At 47.3% G+C, this 22985-nt stretch overlaps 1 protein-coding gene across 1 annotated transcript in view; it reads left to right on the top strand.

The window, feature by feature from the left end:
* VWA3A (von Willebrand factor A domain containing 3A) overlaps positions 1–22985 on the top strand; it is a 59587-nt gene that overhangs the window by 13030 nt on the left and 23572 nt on the right. The window contains exons 7-17 of the mRNA XM_044233541.1: positions 4249–4347; positions 5712–5818; positions 8951–9076; positions 9384–9492; positions 9727–9792; positions 12618–12743; positions 15565–15700; positions 15811–15914; positions 17038–17118; positions 17543–17637; positions 19170–19289. Of these exons, the coding sequence (XP_044089476.1) occupies positions 4249–4347; positions 5712–5818; positions 8951–9076; positions 9384–9492; positions 9727–9792; positions 12618–12743; positions 15565–15700; positions 15811–15914; positions 17038–17118; positions 17543–17637; positions 19170–19289 (1169 nt within the window). The remainder of the gene's footprint in view (positions 1–4248; positions 4348–5711; positions 5819–8950; positions 9077–9383; positions 9493–9726; positions 9793–12617; positions 12744–15564; positions 15701–15810; positions 15915–17037; positions 17119–17542; positions 17638–19169; positions 19290–22985) is intronic.

Here is a 22985-nt window from a genome sequence, read left to right as displayed (position 1 = left end):
GACTCGATCCCAGGACCCTGAGATCATGACCTGAGCCGAAGGCAGCGGCTTAACCCACTGAGCCACCCAGGCGCCCCTTTCTTTCTTTTTTAAAAGATTTATATATTTATTTTAGAGAGAGAGGGGGCACATGAGCGGGAGGGGCAGAGGGAGGGGAGGGAGAATCTCCAGCCTACTCCCCATGAGTGTGGGGCCGGAAAGAGGGTGGGGGTGGATCTCATGACCCTGAGATCATGGCCTGCCCCAAAACCAAGAGTCAGATGCTGAACTGATTGAGCCACTCACATGCCCCACTATACCTTTTCTGATGAAGCCACAGAGGAGACATGAAACCAGCCCAGACTAGATCCCAAAGAAGAAATCACTCTTTTTTTTTAATTATTTAATTTTTTAAAAAGTTTTTATTTATTTTATCAGAGAGAGAGGGAGAGAGAGCGAGCACAGGCAGACAGAATGGCAGGCAGAGGCAGAGGGAGAAGCAGGCTCCCTGCCGAGCAAGGAGCCCAATGCGGGACTTGATCCCAGGGTGCTGGGATCATGACCTGAGCCAAAGGCAGCTGCTTAACCAACTGAGCCACCCAGGCGCCCCAGAAGAAATCACTCTTAAACCAACTCGTGGGTCCCGTGGGTGCTGATGTAGCCTGGGGTGATGGGCAGGCCATCCTGGGCCCGCTTCCCAACTACTGTCAGCAAGGCCCCGTCAGCAAGTGGCCTCACTTCTCTGGGTGTCTGTGTCCATATTTATGGAGGAGAAAAGCAGGGCTTATAAACGAGAGACGTGCTGGCAAATCTGGCCTACAGCCACGTTTTTCTTGGCCCTCGTAGTTTAAAATATTTCTCGAGTTAGTTGCCAAGATTTAAAATTCTGGTGTTTCATGTTTATGTCTGTTTTTAGCTCTCTCTTGAAAAATGGGAGTATCTGGCATTGCCAGGCTCCAATTCCCTCTTATGAACTTACCCAGTTACTTTACAGGATAAATGTCTAGAATTCCAATGACTAAGCTTAAGAGAATGAATGTTTTCAATTATAAAAGCTCTAAAGGCAGTTTCTGTACATTTTAAAAGGAATAGAACTGGTCCCAGATTTGAACTCCTTTTGGCGCCTGAGGATTGGAAATGTCCTAGGAGTCCTCAGCGTTCGTTTGGGTCATGAATTCAACAGATACTGATTGGACAACTACACATCAGGCCCCAGTCCCAGATTGAGGACTAGAAACACGACCAATAGGAAGGTCCCACCTTCGTGGAGATTATAGACCAGCGGAGGACAGACAATGAGTAATTAGCAAATCATACGTCAGGTCAAGTTAGTGATAGCTGAAGAGAAAAATAAAGCAGGGTAAGAGAATAGACAGTAGGATAGATGGAGGTTTTTTGTTTTTTGTTTTTTACGATTTTATTTATTTATTTGCGAGAGGGAGTGAGAAGGAGCATGAGCAGGGGAAAGAGAGAGGGAGAAGCAGCCTCCACAGAACTCGATCCCTGGGACCTGGAGATCATGACCCTGGCCAAAGGCAGACACTTCACTGACTGAGTCCCACCCCGCACCAGGCGCACCGGAAGGAGGGCTATTTAGAATGGTCAAGAAGGAGACATTTGTGAAAGACACCTGAAGGAAATGAGGGCACTCCCAAGTAGAGATCTAGGAGAGAACATTCCAGGCAGAAGAAACAGCAAATGCCAAGGCTCTAAGAGAGGATCAAGCTTAGCATGTTCTAGAAGCTGCAAGCGGGCCAGTGTAGCAAACACAGAGTGAGCCATACAGCGGAGGAGGGGGAGATGAGGCTAGAATCAGGAATGGCCTTGCAGAGTTCAGATCTCATTCCATAGGTGAGGCTTTTCCAAAAAGATCATCGTGGCTGCTTCATAAATTGACTATAGAGAACAAAGGCCAGGTACGGATGGTGGTGACTTAGGCTCAAAAGCCAGGATGTGTGGGATGAGAGAGGGGGGACTCAGGGTGTGTCTCGAAGGTGGAGCCCGCAGCACAGCTGATGGGTTGCATGGGTTTGCCGCCAAAGTGCCTGGGTCTGTTGAATGCCACGCACAAGACGGCCAGGTGGGAGGAGGAAAATAGGGTGTCTGGGTTTCACCATATGAAGTCTGAGAGGTTTACAGCCATCTGGGCAGAGACAAGGAGCCAGAAATTGAATCCGTATGTTTGGAGCTGCCAGGGAGCCCTGCCTGCACGTGGGCACTGCACGTCAGTGTGCAAATAGTATTCAAATCCTCGAGACACATGAGATCATTTAGGGAATGAATGCAGAACAGGGGTTCTTCATTGGGGTGGGGGTTGCGATTTTGCCCACCAGGGGACATTTGGCCATGTCCGCAGAAATGTCTGGTTGTCGAGACCGAGAGTGGAGATTGCCAGGGAAACTGCCGAACATCCCACCGCGTACTGGTCAGCTCCCCACAACAGAGGATCGCCCAGGTCCATATGTCAGTAGATGAGGGGTTGACAAATCCTGGTGTGGATAAGGAAGGAAAAGGAAGAGGGAGCCCTAGCCCTGTACTTCTCAAACATTGATGGCAGCCCAATCCCTTTTGGTGGTAGGGGCGGTAGGGAGAGGAATTTTTATTAAAATGCAGACTCCAATTGGGCAGATCTGGGGTGGGACTTGAGATTTTGCAACTAACAAGTTCCCAGGACGTTCCACCCACGAAGCCGACTTGGGGAGGAGGTGGGGGAGGGCAAGAAGAACTGGCCAGCAAGTGGGCGAGAAACCAAGAAAACGTGATGTCCTGAAAGACAAGTGTCCTTATTAAGAGCTTCAACTCGTTACATCCTCGACACAGCCAAAGGGTGTCCTATACTACTCAGAATTAGTGCACCTGGAGAACTTACATTTGACCATTGGGTTTGGCAAAGGTCATTGATCCCCTTGATAAATGTAGCTTCTGGGGAGCGGGGAGGTGAGAACCTTACCGGAAGCAGAGAAATGAGGTCGGGGAGCAGGAGGGAGGGGTGGGGTCCTGCAAGGTTTATTTCCTTTTTCAGATGGGCAATAGCATTTTGTAATTTGTGTGGTGATGGAAACAGCACAGTAGATAAGGAAGGATCTGGTGGTCCAGGAGAGGAGATGATTAGAGTAGCAAAGTCCCTGTTGGGCAAGACAATAGCCCTTAATGGGAGTCAAAGGGTTGGCCTTAGAGCTTTGGTAGTTGCTCTAGATACATTGTTAACAGAGGGGAAGGGCAAGTGTGTGGGCAGAGGCAGGCAGGTTAATAGATTCTGCCTCAACAGATTTAAAAAACAAAACTCTGGCTTGTTTCTCTTAGTGAAATTGGAGGCAAGCTCGCCTGTGGGGGGAGCCTAGATAGGGAATGTTGAGGTGTGAGAGAGATAAAATACCCCTCTGGGAGCATAAAGAAATGAATTGAGCAGGAAAATTTGGCATGTAGTAAAGTGGGATTTAAGGCAAAAAGCATCCGATGGAACCCACAGCCCCTGGAGAACCATCCGTCGCTGCAAATCCCAGTTCACGACACAGCAGCTGTAGGAGGATGAACGTTCCTCGGCAGAGGGAGACTGCGTCGGCATGGAGAACGTGCTCGCTGTTCCGCACGGAATTAGAAACTCACGGAAATACCGCGGGGGCCTGCAAGCTTGACACATCCGCCTTTGATTGGCGGAGTGGGTGGAAAACAAATAAGGAGACAGAGGAAATGGAATAAAATCAGCTGATGTCATTAGACAGTGAACTTTGGGTCTTATGAAGGATGCTTTCCTGGGGTCTCTGAATTTTCTTTAATGGACGTGGCTTACTTTATAAGGGTGGACTGTAAATATTAAGGAAAAAAAAAACTCGTAAAGAATAGGTTTTAGTGGGGCGCCTGGGTAGCTCCATGGGTTAAAGCCTCTGCCTTTGGCTCAGGTCATGATCCCAGGGTCCTGGGTTTGAGCCCCACATCGGGCTCTCTGCTGGGCAGGGAGCCTGCTTCCCACCCCCCCCCCCCCGCCGCCCCACCCACCTGCCTTTCTGCCTACGTGTGATCTCTGTCTAATAAATAAATAAAATCTTAAAAAAAAAAAAAAAGAATAGGTTTTTAGGAGCAGGTGATGCCCAGAACTGAAGTCAGGACTTCGGGTTTTGCTTTTCCCTCTGTAAAATGGGCCTGCCTTCTGCTGATTTTTGAGGTCAGGGGTGTGTCCCAACTTCTACATCACACGGAACTGCCCGGTGAGAGGGTTTAAGGGAAGCGCAGGGCTGTGCTGGTTGCTCCCACAGCCCTCTTTGGTTTTAGGTATTTGGCCTCATCAAGGGAGCCAGAGTCGGCATCGTCATTGATGTGTCAGCCGTCAGCAGTGGCTCTCAGAAAGAGGAGTTCCAAAATGACTTCCTGGTAGGTTTCTCAGGCAGAGAAGTACCTGGAACAACCCCCCCCACACACACACATACACACACCCTCCCCTTTGTGAGCATTGTGGACCGGCTTTGTTTCTAGCAACTGCAAAATGGGGTGTTTTGCAAAGCATGGTTCACACTTCATTAGCACCTACCGTTAAGGAAATGTGTCAAGTTCATTTTCAGTTCCTGTGTTAGCTTCTAGTATTCTCACCACAACAGTCCCTACTAACTAGACTTTGCCGCAAGAGCCCCCAGCTCCCGGAAACTGGACTGTTTCCAGCACAGCCTGGCACTGGCCTCCTGGCCTTTTCTGGACCCAGGGCCTGTTTTGTTTTCCTTGGTGTGTCCACAACAAAGAAGCCAAGAACGCTGGAGGCAGATGACTCGCCTCAAGTCCCAGCCACCCCTACCACTTCTGGGCTGTGACCCTGCTGCCGAATCTCTCTGTGCCTCAGTTACCTCATTTGTAAAATGCAGGTGACAACAGTGGCCACCTGCCAGGGCTGTCATAGGATGGAAGGAGTTTGTGCAAATTAAGTACTGAGAAAGGAAAACCCCTGTAACCTGTGTGCACTGATGTAGGCGTGGCTCTTTTCTTATGGGAACCCCTAGAGCTCTGGATGCAAGCATTCAGGCCGTTCATAGGGCTCAACATGGGCGAGTCATCCAGACTTGTCCCCCCGCTCCTGGTCTCAGCAGATGTCAGGTATCGGGGCTTCGTGACAAGTCCTCAGGGCTGAGTTTCTAGAGATCCCCCCAGGTGGGCTTGGTCTCATATTAGCCAGGGCAAGGTCCGTGTTGGTGACGGATTGGATGAAATTCTGCCTAGCCAGGAAGAAGAGGAGGAGCTATGTCACGTTGGGTAGTCATCGGCTGCAGCTCAAATGCATCGCATAGGCTGGTGTTGTGTCCACTGTGGTATCCCCACCTCCTGTGCTGTGGAGAGAAACCCCGGCCCCCAACCTCCTCCCTGGATGCCACTGGGAAGGGTCCAGCTGCAGCACAGGCTGAGAGAGTAGCCAAGAGGCTCATCCCCACTCCTAGTCAATGACCCAAGCGTGTGGCAGCCCTGGAGGAGCTGGTCCAGAAGACATCAGTCTCCAGCACTGGGACGGAGGGAGGGCACGATCTCTGAGGGCGGTTTGCCAGGCTACAGGCTTCCTGTATGGGATGGACCACCAGGGCACACTCCCATGAGACTCAGTGGTCAGGAAGCAAGTGTTGGCTTGGGGCCACTAAGCAACCCCGTTCCAGCATGGCTGATACCCTGGTCCCCAGGAGCCAGCCCCAATGTGAGGAGTGAAGCCAGGCTCCACGTGGCCGAGGCTCCGGGAACCAATATGTCCTTTTGTCTGCCAGAGCCTCATTGAGGAGCAGCTGAGTCACAAGGAGAAGCTCTATGTCCTGTCCTTTGGCTCCACCGCCAGCGCCCTCTGGCCAGAACCGGCGGAAGTCAGCTCCTCCACGTGAGTGACCTCCTGGCCTTGGCCAGGGTGTCCGCTTGTTCTTTGTCTTCCCTCCACGATGGTGTGTTTCTTGAATGAATACAGTACAGACCTGAGACCCCGTCAGGTGTGTGAGTACAAAGAGACAGCTCACAAAGTGGAAACATGGGGATCCGTAACCTTCGGCAAAGTGGCCGCCCTTGCGAGCCACCCACAAAATGAAAACACAAGAAAACCACAAGGCGCCATTTTTCTCTAGCCAACTAGCGAAGAGAGTTATGTTATTTTGAAAATAATGCATCTTTAAAAATCCACACGGTATGAAAGTGCAAGTAAGGAGAGTCTCTCTCTCTCCTCCCAATATTTGTTTCTTCTCCCTCCTTCCACAATGTGTCATGTACGTGTGTCGGTATGTTTATCCTCTTTCACGGAGACAGAAACAAACGCATTACACTCTCTTGCCCTTTGCCCTTGATTTGAATGTCTTCCCCTCAGTCCACACAGATCTGCCTCATTCCTTGTTAATGGCTGTGTAGTATTCCACTGTATACATGTACTATGAATTAACTAGTCCTTTATTTGGATGTTTCTAGTTTGTGGGGTTATGGAGGGACAGAGAGAAGATGTGTAACAATTTCTACTTATTCCAGTAACTAATAATTTCTGTTCCATGAAGAAAATATCCTTAACCACTCACCAGGTGTTTGGTACCACACTAAGCACTTTTCATGGGCTATCTTATTTAATTCTTATGCCAGCACATGTAATAGGATTCTTTTCCCCATTTTGCTTATGAAAAAACTGGGACTCAGGTTAGGGTGCTTGCCCAGAGTGGCAGAGCCCAGATTGGCTGCCAAAGCCCAGAGTAGATTCCTAGGAAGAAACCGTATATGCATTTCTGGGATGGAGGTCCCCTGAATCGGCACTGGCTGTAAAGAGGAGCCCTTCTGGCTAGAGATGGGCCCAGCTCCAACAGCACTGGCTCTGCGTCCTGCTCTGACAGTTACTGGGTGGCCTTGACCCATCCTTGAACTCTCCTTACCTGAGTGAGGCCAGAGATACCTAACCATCACTCAGCTCCTGTGGACAGGAGGTGAGGTATAAGGATCTGGCAGGTGGCAGGTCCTTGGTGAGGAAAGCGTTGTTTTTTTTTTTTTTTTTTTGCTGTGGTTTCTCTTCCTGGTAGACCCCAATCTCCAGGATGTCAGACCTAGGAGTCACCATGAGGTCACAGGCAAGAGCTTCTCATTTCAGTCATTCCTAGAGGCCATTTGTCATTTGGGTCATATCTCTGCCACATGTACTATTTTGTGGTGGGTTTTTTTTTTAAAGATTTATTTATTTATTTTAGAGACAGAGAGTGAGCATGAGTGGTGGGGGGGAGGCAGAGGGAGGGAGAGAGTCCTCAAGCAGACAGACTCCCTGCTGAGCATGGAGCCTGAACTGGGGCTCGATCCCAGGACTTCAAGACCATGACCTGAGCTGAAATCAAGAGTCAGCCGCTCGGGGCGCCTGGGTGGCTCAGTGGGTTAAGCCGCTGCCTTCAGCTCAGGTCATGATCTCAGGGTCATGGGATCGAGCCCCGCATTGGGCTCTCTGCTCAGCAGGGAGCCTGCTTCCCCACCCCACCCCCGCCTACTTGTGATCTCTGTCTGTCAAATAAATAAGGAAAATCTTAAAAAAAAAAAAAAAAGACATTAAAAAAAAAAGAGAGAGAGAGACAGCTGCTCAACTGACTGAGCCACCCAGGCACCCCCACCTGTACTGTTTGTTTTTTTTTTAAGATTTTATTTATTTATTTGACAGAGAGATCACAAGCAGGCAGAGAGGCAGGCAGAGAGAGAGGAGGAAGCAGGCTCCCTGCCGAGCAGAGAGCCCAATGTGGGGCTCGATCCCAGGACCCTGAGATCATGACCTGAGCTGAAGGCAGCGGCTTTAACCCACTGAGTCACCCAGGCGCCCCGCCCCACCTGTACTGTTTTAAAACATCCAACTCTAGGGATGCCTGGGTGGCTCAGTGGGTTAAGCTGCTGCCTTCAGCTCGGGTCATGATCCCAGGGTCCTGGGATCGAGTCCTACATCAGGCTCCTTGCTCAGGGGGGAGCCTGCTTCTCTCTGCTTCTGTCCGCTTGTGCACACGCTCTCTGACAAATAAATAAAATCTTTAAAAAAAAAAAATCAACTCTACATGTATAATTGAAGGATACAATCAGAACCAGAACAAGAAGCCCATATCACTTGCTGTAGTTAGATTGCAGCCATCACAATAAATACAATGAAAGCAAATAAAACAATAATATCAAATTCCAACTTGAAACCTATCAGCCTGGAGACGACCGTCTGCCTGGGATCTGCTCTCCCTTTGTGTGGAAGGGAGCCTGGGAGGTTGTAGTAATGAAAGACAGACTTACTGGCAACAAGCTGAGATCTTCTTTTTTTAATTTTATTTTTATTTTATCTTTACTTTTATTTTTTTTCTGTCAGAAGAAAAGAAAAACGGAAAGAGCAGAGCTCTTAACACCGGTAGCGTGGGAGGTATTTCATCAAGGAAGTGCTGCGTGAAGTCCCTTTCCCTCTTAGCTCTAGGGTGTATCCCAGCCCACGAGAGAGGCAGACACACAGCCAAGGTGCCTCCTCCAGGAGCCCTCTTGGGGTCAGGGGGGTTAACTCGGCATTTGGGGGAGTGTTTGGTGGCTTGGGGTGCAGAGAAGGAGCTTAACCCAGGACCTCTAATAGCAGGGTCGCTAGAGTCCAGCCTGGTTTGAAATCCTGGAGTTGGCCATTTGCTTACAGTATCATTTTGGGCAAGTCCGAACTCCATTTGCTCATCTATAAAATTGGAAGAAAGGGATTCCCCTCAAGAATTACTGTTAGTCTGGGGCACCTGGGTGGCTCAGTCGGTTGAGCATCTGCCTTTGGCTCAGGTCATGATCTCAGGGTCCTGGGATCGAGCCCCGCATCGGGCTCCCTGCTCAGTGGGGAGTCTGCTTCTCCCTCTCCCTCTCCCCCTGCTCATGCTCTCTCTCTCTCTCTTTCTCAAATAAATAGATTAAACCTTAAAAAAAAGAATTATTGTTAGTCTAAAATGAGCTCATGTTTGCCCTGGGCCTGGCACCTCGGAAGAGCACTGTGGTTGGGTATTTTTCTCCTCAGCCTCCAGGAACTGAAACTCTGGGTGAAGAAGCTACGGCCTGAGGGAGGCAGCAATTTGCTACAAGCCCTGAGGAAGATCTTCACCCTGAAGGAGCTGAATTCTCTGGTGACCATCATGAGAAGCTGGTAGGTTTCATTACCTACGTGGGTAACAGACCACATGAAGGAGGCTGGAGAACCAAAGACCATCGCGCAGGGCTCTACACATAGGCTTGAGAGAAAGAGTTTGTTCACAAGTCGTCCATCCACAGGTGTTGGGCAGGGCACCCAGGTCAGACCAGGCCTGCAGTCCATTCCACATCTCATCTTCCACAAGTGACCTGGGACACACAGGTGGTCAGTTAGATTTGGTAGATATTCCCATTTTCTCTGGAATGTCCTCAAAGTGATCTTACCTGGGGTACCCCCTTTTCCTCTTCTGTCTTCTCCCCAGCCCAGATCAGCCTTCTGAAGTTCTGTCTAACTACATCCAACAGTCCACCTTGGGAAGGGGCCTCATCACCCACATCATCACCTACAAATGTAACAATCAAGTCCCCCTTGTAAGTACTGGGGATTCCCTGACATTTCCCTTGGATTGGCCATAGGGATCTAGCTGGGCCATCTTGGAGGCTCCATGCATGGATTGCCCACCACCACCAAGCTGTGGACCAGAACATGACTCCCCTTGTACTTGCTTCTTCCTTTGGGTAGTTGGGAGGTTCAGTCAAGGAGAAGCTTATGGGACTACTGGCGTTGTCCCAGTGAGGATGCTGACCCTGTCACCATCCCCACAGGCTGTCCTAAAGAACCTTGCAGAAGCTCTTGGGGGCTACTACCACTGCTACAGCCCAGAAACAGAGGTAAGCCCTTCTGCCAACACGCGGCCCCTCTCCTCCCTGCCTGCCTGCCTCCAAGGCTGTGCCTGGAGGACCTGGGCCAGGACAGACCACACTATGGACTTGCTTCCCCTCCTCACTGCCATATTCAATGGGTTTGCACAAGTATAATCAGGTGAAGATGAATATGGGAAGAACAGGGACAGCATGAAGTCACAGGAGATCCTTTGCTGAGCGTGCATGATGAGTGGATTGCACACCAGTGAGCCTAGAGTCCTTTTAAAACCTCGGTGGTAGAATCCTGAATCTCTATCCAGCTGTCATCGACATGGGCTCTGCCCCCCACCTCTGCTCCCACCAAAGCTGAGTCTGAAACAGTTGCCTCTGGTCTTCCTCCAAGACACATCCCTGCTACTGCAGAGGACCCGCCGCAGTCAATTCTGAATGAACCATCGATTCTGTACCAATCCACCCATTAGTGTCTTTGCCCCAGGTAATCACAGCATCACATACCCTGTGTCCGTGATGGAGGTAACGATCAGCAAATGTGTGTGGAGCCCCTGGCAGGCTGAAATGCCAAAGCTTGCAGGATGTGTCTTGCCTGTCACCATGAATAGCCTTAAGCCAATGAATGCCTGCATTTCACAGGGTTCAGGTGTCACAAAGTCTAGCATTTCACACCAGGAGCCAAGGTCTAGACAACTTTTTCCTCGGTTGCCTCACTTCTGGTTACGCCATTTCCCAGACTCTGTTGAGGCCACAGATCACAGGGGCTAGGAAGGTACGGTAAATGAATGAAACTGGCTGATTTAAGAAATCTTTTATTTTAGGGGTGCCTGGGTGGCTCAGTCTGTTAAGAGTCTGATTCTTGGTGTCGGCTCAGGTCATGACCTCAGGGTCATGGGAGGAGCCTGGTATTGGGCTCCCTGCTGGTAAGCAGTCTGCTTACCCTCTCCCTTTCCCTCTGCCCCTCCCCCTGCTCACGCATGCCCTCACTGTCCCTCTCTCAAATAAATAAACCATCAAAAAAGAGAAATCTTTTATCTAAAAGCCTGTGGCCCTCTTGGCGTCTGCATTTCTTTTTTTTTTTTTTTTTAAAGATTTTATTTATTTATTTGACAGAGAGAGATCACAAGTAGGCAGAGAGGCAGGCAGAGAGAGAGAGGAGGACACAGGCTCCCTGCTGAGCAGAGAGCCCGATGCGGGACTCGATCCCAGGACCCTGAGATCAGGACCTGAGCCGAAGGCAGTGGCTTAACCCACTGAGCCACCCAGGCGCCCCTGCATTTCTTTTTCTTGATAAACCTGTGGTACAACAAAGTTCATTGTCTAATTTTAATATAAACAAAAACCCAGAAAACAATAGAAGGATAGTGAAAAACTTAAGCTGATTTGGGGGGGTTGGCTGTGGAGAATGAGGTAGCTCTTACCCCATCTAGAGAGATGCCTCTGCTCAGCCTCAGCCCAACCCCTTCGTTGCTCTGGAGGAGTGTGACTCCCATTCTACTACGTCTTCCACTAGTCCAAGAGCCAGAGATCTGGATCTGTGTGTCTGTGTGACTTCTTTACATTTTTTTTACATGGAGGTGAAATTCACATAACATAAAGTCACCCACTTTAAAGGGAACAATTAGCAGCGCTTCGTCCGTTCACACTGTTGTGCAACCACCACTTTTATCCAGTTCCAAAACATGTTCATCCCCCCCAGAAGAAAATTCCGTACTCATGAACCCATTACTCCTCCTGTCCCCTCCCCCACACCCTCTGGAAACCACCAGCCTGCTTCCTGTCTCGGTGGATTTGCCTATTCTGGATATTTTGTATAAACGGAATCAGACACATTTTGTATCTGTCGTCTTTACGTTAGTATCATGTTTTCAGGGTCATCTATGTCGTGGCCGGTCTCAGAGCTTCATTCTTTTTTTTTTTTTTTTAAAGATTTTATTTATTTATTTCACAGAGATCACAAGCAGACAGAGAGGCAGGCAGAGAGAGGGAGAGGAGGAAGCAGGCTCCCTGCAGAGCAGAGAGCCCGATGTGGGACTCGATCCCAGGACCCTGAGATCATGACCTGAGCCGAAGGCAGCGGCTTAACCCACTGAGCCACCCAGGCGCCCGAGCTTCATTCTTTTTATGGCTGATTTATTTTCTAGATCTACAGCCGTCTATGTGTCCATTCTTCCGCTGATGGACACTCGGGTTATCTCCACTCTCTGGTGGTTGTGAACTGCTAGGAACATTAGTATACAAGTATCTGAGTTCCCGTTTTCAATTACTTTGGGGTTATCTACCTACAAGGGGAACTGCTGGGTTATGTGGTAATTCTGTGTCTAATTCTTTGAGGAACTGCCAGTCTGTTTCCCACTAGCCATGGGCAAGTGTTCTGGTTCTCCCCATCCTCATGGCTTGTAACTGTCCTTTTATTTTTTTTTTAAAGATTTTATTCATTTATTTGACAGAGCGAGATCACAAGTAGGCAGAGAGGCAGGCAGAGAGAGAGAGGGGGAAGCAGGCTCCCCGCCGAGCAGAGAGCCCGATGTGGGGCTTGATCCCAGGACTCTGGGATTATGACCTGAGCCGAAGGCAGAGGCTTTAACCCACTGAGCCACCCAGGCGGCCCTCTGTATCTTTAAGGTTAGAAAACCCTTCAGTTATTTAATAACACTGCAGGGAAATACTGTAGAAATAGAACACACCAAGTTTGCAGCTCTATCCAGCACCCAGACCCTAGTTTATAAAGTTGGGTGTAACCAATCCACCACTCGGCTTTAGGAAGTGACACGGCTGCTTGCCCTTTCCTGCTAGAAGCCAAGTGACCTCTCGTGGCTGATTGCTCCTCCTACCCCCAGGTCTACACTAGCTGGGACACGGACCGGCTGCTGGCAGAAATCCAGAAAGCCCAGAGCCTCCTGGGCCACATCCAAGCCTTGCGCCATAGGACCCCCTGTGAAGAACTAACCAGCATGATGAAGGAGGTAGGTGGTGTAGGCGAAGACTCTGGAGCTGGCCTCACTGGATCCTCGTTTCTCACCCGTCTCTCTGAGAGCGTGGCTGCTGAGGCCCCCGTGCGCTGACAGAGAAGGCAAGGCCATGCCCTCTGCTGTACCCCACAGCTCTGAGCTGGGTGGGCCTTCCACTGTGCCAAAGGATCCTGATGGATTTTCTTTCTTTTTTTTTTTTTTTTAAAGATTTTATTTATTTATTTGACAGAGAGCGATTACAAGTAGGCAGAGAGGCAGGTAGAGAGAGAAGGAGGAGGAAGTAGGCTCCCTGCTGAGCAGAGAGCCCGATGCGGGACTCGATCCCAGGACCCCGAGATCATGACCTGAGCCGAAGGCAGCGGCTTAACCCACTGAGCCACCCAGGCGCCCCTGATGGATTTTCTGACTGAAAAATGTATTTCAGAGAAAGGCCAGCAGGCTTGTCGCACCCCACCCACCTTCCACTGTCCCCTCCCTACCCCTCAATTTCGAGAAGGATGAACACCTCAGCCGCACAGAGTGGGCCATCTTGAAGATGGTTTTTGCCACCCAGGGCTTCATTTGTTTATATTTAAAAAAGACAATGAATTGCTCACTCATTTACTGAGGGCTCATTCTAAGAGGCATGATGCCTATTTCTTTAAATACCTTATTTTAGCATAACAGCAACAGTCTGCTGTAAATATATTGTTACCCATCTTTTACTGATGTGGAATCTGAAGTCAGAGGACTAAATAGTTTGCCTCAGATCCCAGAGACAGAGACAGATGAAGTTGGAATTGAACCTGGGGTCGATCTGATGTCAAAACCTCAGCCAGGAGTTTCCCACAAAGCAATGCATGTATCAGTTGTGGTTTGCATGACAGTTACAAAGTGGTACATGGATTAATTTTTTTTAATGTGTAGTTAAAACTAGCTCATATGGTAGTAATACATCTTTCTAAAATTATTTGAGTACAAAAAAGGAAGTCAGATTTTAAAATTAAATTAACAATTAAGCTTTACTGTTGTACATTTGGTCTATTTTTTAAATTTATTTATTGGACAGACAGAGATCAATAGTAGGCAGAGAAGCAGGCAGAGAGAAAGGAGGAAAGAGGCTCCCGCTGAGCAGAGAGCCGGATTCAGGCCGATCCCAGGACTCTGAGATCATGACCTGAGCTGAAGGCAGAGGCTTTAACCCACTGAGCCACACAGGCACCCCTGGTCTATTTTTCAGAAGATTTTATTTATTTATTTCTTTAAAAATATTTATTTATTTGGGGGGGGAGGGGCAAAAGGAAAGGGAAAGAATCTTAAGCAGGCTCCACACCCAGCACAGAGCTCAACACGGGGCTTAGCTCATGACCCTGAAATTATGACCTGAGCCAAAATCAAGAATTGGTTGCTCTACTGACTGAGCCACCTAAGCACCCCTAAAGATTTTGGTTGTTTTTTTTTTTAATATTCTTTACACCCAACGTGGACCTTGAACTCACAACTCTAAGATCAAGAGTCACATGCTCTACAAACTAAGCCAGCCAGACACCCCCATATTTGATTTATTTTTTTTAATTTTTTAAAAATTTTATTTATTTATTTATTATGTTTTTAAAACATTTTAATTTTTTTATAAACATATAATGTATTATTAGCCCCAGGGGTACAGTTCTCTGAATCACCAGGTTTACACACTTCACAGCACTCAACTGTAGCACATACTCTCTTGATTTATTTTTTAAAAAATTCTAGGTGTGCCTGGCTGGCTCAGTCAGTGGAGCATGCAACTCTAGATCTTAGATTTTTTAGTTCAAGCTCCATGTTAGGTGTAGAGAATACTTAAAAGTAAAATCTTTGAGGCGCCTGGGTGGCTCAGTGGGTTAAGCCTCTGCCTTCGGCTCAGGTCATGATCTCAGGGTCTTGGGATCAAGCCCTGCATCAGGCTCTCTGCTCAGCAGGGAACCTGCTTCCTCCTCTCTTTGCCTGCCTCTGCCTACTTGTGATCTCTCTCTCTGTGTCAAATAAATAAATAAAATCTTAAAAAAAAAAAGAAAGAAAAGTAAAATCTTTACAGACAGTTGAGTAGCTCAGTCAGTTGAGCATCTGGTTCTGGATTTCGGTTCCTATCATGATCTCAGGGTCATGGGATCGGGCCCTACATTGAGTTTCCTACTCAGCACAGAATCTGCTTCTCCCTCCCCCTCTGCTGCTCCCCCCATTCTTTCTCTCTTGCTCTCTCTCAAATAAATAAAATCTTTAAAAGCAAAAATCAAATATTTTTTAAAATTCTAAATAATAGTACAGTGGTACTCAGATTTAGAAAAATTCATGAAGGAGGTACTCAAATGTCTAAAATTTGGGAATTGCTGTTCTGTGTCTTATTTAAACGTGAGTTACGATTGAACATCTCAGAACCTCAGGCTTTCAGTTCGTAAATGTGGGTGAGGGAAGGCCGGGCTAGGCCCGGGATCCTGAAAGAATCTGGTGTAGGAGTTACTTTTTACTTTGAAGCCTTGTGTTAGGAGTTCATGGAGAGGCCACCACCATCCCGGAGCCCAAAGCGCTGATCTTGATGGTAAGGGCGGGGAAGGGGCAGGAGGACGGACAAATCAAAGAGGAAGCAAGTTGCTGGACACATCTCCTTCTTACCCTGGAAATTTCAGCAACCTCCAGGAAAGGGGATGGGGATGGCAGGAGGGGACAGCAGAATTGCCTCTAATTTACCACGTCATGTTTTCGGATGTTCCATTTAGGGGAACTGGGTGGGCTGGGGAGACTAAAGACTTCTCAACTCTAAAATACGATTTTGTAATATGGGCTTTTAAATTTAATTTAGATTTCCACAGAGATTGCAAAAGGGCCACTCACAGGTCTCTTGCCTAAACCCCCAAAGCATGAGGGTCCCCTCACAATTGAGTTCCCAAACTTGGACAAGACTTCTGCAGAATGGCTAAAGATCAATGGCCTAAAAGGTAAGTCCCCAAAGAGGGCAGAACCCAGGACTCAGGTGACTGATGAAAAGGCATAACCCCTCTGGGGCTTTAAGAGCTGTATCTCAAACCCCCACTGTTTATTTTTACAGCCAAAAAGCTAAGCCTTTATCAGGTTCTGGCACCCAATGCATTCTCTCCTGTGGAGGAATTTGTGCCCATTCTCCAGAAAACAGTCTCTTCAACTATCCATGAGGTAACTCAAATTCAGAGTTCTTTCTGTTCTTCTGCAGGGGACTCCTCTGTGACCTTTCCCTTCTTAAATATTCAGGAAAGGAGAGTCATAAGTCAGAGCACGAGGGGCCTGGGTCTGAGGGCTTGGAGTGGGAGGCAAGCTTTCCAGAACTTTCTAGAACTCGCATCACATCTACTCTAACGGCTGTTTTGCAAAGATTGAAACTGAACTCTGGGAAATGGGGCCAGAGGGAGCAATCAGGGATAAGGGAGCAAGTCACCTCCTCCTTGAAGGTTTTCCTCCATGCACTATGAACACACTCCCTCCCCTTGTGTCCTCACGGTACTTGGTACAGACTTCTGTCCTAGCTCCTATAAAGTGTTAACATGTGTACTTATTGCATGTCTAAACCCACCTCCCAGAGTAGGAGCCTTTAAAAGGACAAACAGTCTTCTCCAACCTTGTATCCCTAGTAGCTAGTACAAGCAAGCAGCCAATGAATGTTTCCCAGACAGCTGACTGGGAGGAAGGAAGGATGGAAACATAAACATAAACATATGGAACTATGGAGAGGGAAAAAATGGAAGGATCAATGACAGAATAGAGTAGAAAAGGTTGGATGGCCAGAGAAATGGAAGGTGGGCATAACAGGAGAAGAGAGAGCTCGATGGAAAGATAGAGGAACCAAAGAGAACAGGGATGGATAATAGCAGCAGCAGACTGATGAGTGACTCAGTGGCTGGATGTGATGACTTAGTGGAAGATGAAAAATTCGATTTCCCAAGTGTCCATGAAGGTTTATCCGGGTTCTCAAACCTAAGAATCCATGGCCAGTATGCTTGAAGGTCTCCCGACGCTGCTACTCCAAAACCAACTGTATCTTGTCTCAAGGCTCTGATGTTTGGAAGACCCTCCCCAGAAGGCAGCCTGGCTTGCTGTCAGGAATGGTGCATTCTGGGACCACGGTCCTCAAAGCCTTCTCTAGCCGTGACCAGGGAGGCATAACCTGACCCCAGATGTGCTCGAGGCCCATTTCCCTCTCACACATCTGGTTTGGAGAGCCCAGTGCCCCAATTAAATGTATAATCCTTCCCCGTATGTGCTCTGTTCATCTGTTGCCCATCCTGGCCACACCTGAGTGCAGAAGGCAATGGTACAGTTTGAATGGCATGATGGGACAGTGAAGAATGTTCACGTGGACCCACCCTTCCTCCATGAGTACCAGGTTAGTAATGGGTCCAGTTGGTCAGTGTATGGGTTTTGGGAAGAGGGGACAGGTGGAAGGTACCATGGAATATGGAGACAGCAAGCCATTGACCAAACTCCCTCCTCTAAACAGACTGTGCTCTGCCTCCTGGTGCCTCTGGAACTTTCTCCACCTGCTCCCCAGGCAGGGGCCTGTCAAACAAACAGAAGTCTCTAATCTTTTGGGGGCAAGATCTACTTCCTCTCCCATTCCAGGCAATGAAATATGTGGACTGTTGTCTTCCTGGTCTTGTGACAGATTCACCCAGGATTCAGTGGAATGTTTATACTGCCTGGATACCCATGGCCCCATCCTCAGAAGCCAGCCTTCCTCCACAGACCCCTTAACCGGCCATCCTCTTTGGTCCATTGCTCACTCTGTGTGGCCCATGTTTCTGTTGCAGAAACAGCTCAGCAGAGCTCTTCGGACATATGAGAGACGGATTGAGTGGCTCTCCCTGGCCAGCCGAAGAATCTGGGGCACCGTCTGCGAGAAAAGGTACCTTCTCTCAAGTAGTGTTCTTGTGTTCTTGTCCTTTGTGAGTCCCATGTGTGACATAAGCACTTATCCAACTCATGAATTCCCTCTTAGTAGCATCAGAAACCATCCCTTAGATTAAGGATCAACGATCACTCAGCAGAACCCTTGAGGAAAAAGTCACCACTACCATCATCAATATCAATACTGTCATCATTGTGTTACTCGGGATTCTTTCAGTTAAAAAGCAACCGAAACTAAATGCCAATTGGCTTAAACAAAACAGGGAGGTCTGGTTGAAGGTAACTGAAAATTCTCAGATAGATTTGATCGCTGTCTTCAGGCACGGCTCTATCCAGGGGTTCATGCGTATCAAGAATGTATCTCCATCTCTCAGCTATGCCTCCTTCACTGTCGGCTCTGTTGTCAGGGAGGCTTTCCCTTCCTCATAGCAGGATAGCCTCCTGAGCTCCGCACTTACCTTCTACCAGGTTAGCTCTCCCAGGGCTTGGGGCAGGACCCGTCCAGGAGCTATTCTCTGTGGTCTGGAAGGTAGGATGTTCTCACTGCCTAATGTCAAATGCCCACCCTTCAAGCTTGGTGTGGGTCTGTTCCACCCAAATCAAAAGGACTGACAGAGGCAGAGGAGTTTTTCAAAGGGAAATCAGGGTGCTGTTGTGAGGGGAGGGGCTGGATCCTGAGCAGGGAGAAAGACCTGGAGCCGTTCATAGCATCCTGACCATTCCATACCTTACTGGATGCATTACCACATACAAAGCACCATACTATTCTACCATTTAATTCTCAAAGCAACCCTGGGAGGAGCCCCATTATGAATAGTTCATGGTTGAACAGGCCAAGGATCAGAGAGGTTTTGTGACTTGCCTAAGTCATACAGGAAGTGCGACCTGAACCAAGATCTTCTGACTCTACATCCAGCGGATTTTCTTCTGCCATTGATAATTGCTGTCTTGTGCTCACTTGGGCAGCACATACGCTAAAAAAAAAAAATTTAAATAAATGGAACCATACTTGCTGTCTCAAAATGAGAGTGGACGGTGGAGCTGGGAATTGATTTGAAGTCGAAAAGAAGGCCAGATGGGACTAGGGATCTTAAAAGAGAGAGAAGCAACAAAAAGATACATTTCTTTCCCTAGAGGCCCAGATACACCAAATTCCCCATCTCATTTCCTTACCTTGTTTCTGTTTCCCCTCCTGAGCCCCCAGCCTATGATAATAGTGAATGCGGGTGCTTTAAAACAGGGGATGTGTCTGAAAATCATTCTAGGCAGCCCCCTGGCCCTTAAACCATCTCCGCCCTGCGACTTTACTCCACACTAGAAGCCCCCGGGGGAGAGAAGCTTCCACGACCCCCTTCGTCTACCGTTGTAAACCCACTCCCGTTGACCTCACGCCACAGAGATGATTTTGGCCAGCTGTTGAGTCTGGCATGCTAAAACCCCCCTGGAAAAAGCTTTAAATAGTAAAATGGAACAAAACAAACATTATCTGAGAGATTCGGTTCTCCTCGTAAAGCTTGTGTTTCTTTTTAGGGTGGTTATACTGCTGGATATCTCTGTGACCAATTCCATGTACATTATTCATATCCAACACTCCCTGCGGCTTCTGCTGGAGGAGCAGTTGTCCAACAAAGACTGCTTCAACATCATCGCGTAAGCTCCTAGCTCCCGGGGTGGGGGGGGCAGGGGGCAGGGGTCGCGTGTGCTCCCTGCCATGGTGCCATCACAGGGCGGAGGCTCCTGGCGGGTAGCTAGATGGCATCTCACCAGTACCCAGCCTCCCAGGACGGCCATCGGTTTATCTGACTCGAGTCATCTTGTTTGGGGGTATTGAATAATTAAATGGCTGCAGGACAGTCCCACTGGGGCGAAGGTGATAAGTGGCCTCCAAACATGCTGCTCGATCAGCCAAGATAAAGTAACTCAGCCCATTGCCCCATTTGGATTCTGAGCCGATAAACACAAAAGAGCGAAAGAAGGGCCCCTGGGTATGCCCCAGTGTTAGGTCTCAGTTCAGGACTAGCAAGCTGCAGTATGTCGAGCATTTAAGATTCCAATTCCTGGGGCGCCTGGGTGGCTCAGGGGGTTCAGCCTCTGCCTTCGGCTCAGGTCATGATCCCAGGGTCCTGGGATTGAGCCCCTGGGCTCTCTGCTCAGCGGGGAGCCTGCTTCGCCCCCACTCCCCGCCTCTCTGCCTACTTGTGATCTCTGTCTGTCAAATAAATAAATAAAATCTTAAAAAAAAAAGATTCCAATTCCAAATGCAATTATATGGATTTATATATATATAACTAGATATACTTAAGTTATGTTTTACTATAAAATACATATAAGTTATATGTATTTAAAGTATATATTTTACATATAAATAATTTGGTACATATAAGTTATATGTATTTAAAGTATATGTTTTATATATTTTACATATAAAAGTATATATTTTACATATAAATAATTTGGTACATTTGTTTAAAATAAAAATGTTGCATATAGAATATATATTTTAAAAATCATATCTAACAGGGGCACCTGGGTGGCTCAGTCAGGGGAACATGCCACTCTGGATCTTGGGGTTGTGAGTTCAAGCCCCACACTGGATGTAGATATTACTTAAAAATAAAATCTTAATTAAATAATGTATATATGTGTATGCATATGTATATATACCCACACATATCTATAATAAGAATGTATCATAATGTATCTAATCCATATCTACATGATTTCTGTGAGGCATTGGTGATCACAACCCTCTTGTATTATCACCTCAGATCTTGGTGATATTTAACCAGTAATAATCTGTCAGTCATGGAATTATGATTGCTGAATTTTGTTTGCTAGAATTTTATATAAAATGTATTACTGATACCTGTGCAACACACCTGTTTTCTTAGTTCTTTTTTTTACCAGATTTTAAATAAATTTTGTGGAAAAATAAAAAATATGTAGCTATCTATTTAAATTATATATAATTATATATCATATACTTAAATCTTGTACTATATATAGTTATATATAACTTATATATAGTTGCCTATAATTTAAATATATATAGTTTTGTATATTCTAATGGCATGCCTTTTCCAAAATTAGGGAAGAAAGAAAAGGAACCCACTTATAAGATTTATTTATTTGGGGCATCTATAAAAAAGATTTATTTATTTATCTGTAGCTCAGTCGATTGAGTGTCTGCCTTCAGCTCAGGTCATGATCCCAGGGTCCTGGGATCAAGCTCCACATTGGGCTCCCTGCTCAGTGGGGGGCTTGCTTCTTCCTCTCTCTCTCCCTCCGTCTCTCTTCCCAGATTGTGCTGTGCTGTGCGCTCGCTCTCTCTCTCTCTCAAATAAATAAATAAAAACTTTAAAAAATTTTATTTATTTATTTGAGAGAGTATGAGTGGGGAGGCATGAAAGGAGAGGGAGAGAGAATCTCAAGCGGACTCCCCACTGAGCACAGAGTTTCTTTTTTTTTTTTTTTAAAGATTTTATTTATTTATTTGACAGAGAGAAATCACAAGTAGATGGAGAGGCAGGCAGAGAGAGAGAGAGAGAGGGAAGCAGGCTCCCTGCTGAGCAGAGAGCCCGATGCGGGACTCGATCCCAGGACCCTGAGATCATGACCTGAGCCGAAGGCAGCGGCTTAACCCACTGAGCCACCCAGGCGCCCCGAGCACAGAGTTTCTAGAGCCGTAGGGAGCCCAGTGAGGAATTCCTGTCAGGAAATACAAGTTTCGGAGCCACCGACATTCTGGTTGTGTGGTTGAGAACGGCATGAAGCGTACCTGTGGAGATGGGAAGGGAGGAGAGGACATCCGAAGGCAGAACTGGCAAGGGTGGGCAGAGGAAGGGAAACACCAAAGGAACAGAGAGAGCAGAGCAGCCAGAGATGGGGAGGAGAACGAGGAGAGGATGGTACAAGAAGCCACAGCTCAGAGAGGAACAGAGTCTGATCCTGCAGAAGCAAAGCAGAAGGGGACGAACAAAGGAATCCACTAAATTTAGCAGTAGAGTTCACTGATAACAAAACAATGATATATAATTTCTCTTTTTTTTGGCAATTCAGTTTGGCAACCGAATATTTAAAAGTTTCAAAATAACAACACTGCCCAGTGCTGGTGATAATGTGATGCTCTACCAATGGCCCAGTTGCCCCTATACTTTCTATTTTTTTTTTTTTAATCCAAAAGAATATAAAGTTAACAGAACTTTTTCTGGGGAATAAAATTGGAGGAATTTTTACCCTCCAGATGTTGTTAGAATTTTTATCAAACTGTAGTAGAAGATTTATTATCCAACTACAGTAGATATTTTCATGAGAGGGGGAAGGAGGTCATTGTTAATATTTGCCAGAGAACCTACCAGGTGCTTGACTGACGTGAGTCTCGGAGGAAGAAGAAGCTGAGGAGATGGTGGGACATTGTTTTCCAGGGAGCTGGTCTGGACCCGGGAAAGAGAAGTGGCTAATGGAGTGGACCCTGGGAGAAAGAGGAAGTTATTTTTAAGAATGGACAGACTTGGGCGCCGGGGTGGTTCAGTGTGTTAAAGCCTCTGCCTTCAGCTCAGGTCATGATCCCAGGGTCCTGGGATCAAGTCCCGCATCTGCTCCGCAGAGAGCCTGCTTCCTCCTCTCTCTCTCTCTCTGCCTACTTGTGATCTCTGTCTGTCAAATAAATAAATAAAATCTTAAAAAAAAAAAAAAAGAATGGACAGACTTTAACATGTGCAGAGACAGTGGGGTAGAGGGGAGTAGAGAGCAGGGGGAAGGAGGTATCTGTGGGCAGAGTCTCAGAAGGCCAGGTGGACGAATTCATCTTGAGCCAGAGAGGGAACACCCTTTCTGTGATAAAGAGGATCAGTCCTCTTTTCAAGGATTTAAATTCTATCTCATAGGGAAATGAGATGATGTGGGGTTTTTTGTTTTTGTTTTTGTTTTTTAATTAATTAAAAACTGTAGGGGCACCTAGGTGGCTCAGTCAGTTAAGCATCTGACTTTAGCTCAGGTCATGATCTCAGGGTCCTGGGATCGAGCCCCATGTCGGGCTCCCTGCTCAGCAGTGATCTGCTTCTCCCTCTCCCTGTTCTCTTTGCCTTCCCTGGCTCGTGTGCATGCTCGCTCTCAAATAAATATGTAAAGTCTTAAAAAACAAACAAACAAAAAACTATAGTACAGACAGAGTAAAAAAAAAAACTGAGTTGTGCAGCTAAATCAGTTCTAGGGGAATTTATTTTTATTTTTATTTTTTTTTAAAGATTTTATTTATTTATTTGACAGAGAGAGATCACAAGTAGGCAGAGAGGCAGGCAGAGAGAGAGAGAGGAGGAAGCAGGCTCCCTGCTGAGCAGAGAGCCC

The sequence above is a fragment of the Neovison vison genome, chromosome 14 (assembly GCF_020171115.1).
Source record: "Neovison vison isolate M4711 chromosome 14, ASM_NN_V1, whole genome shotgun sequence".
Lineage (NCBI taxonomy): Eukaryota > Metazoa > Chordata > Mammalia > Carnivora > Mustelidae > Neogale > Neogale vison.
Note: the sequence above shows the minus strand (reverse complement) of the source record. Positions and strands in the feature narration are given on the sequence as shown.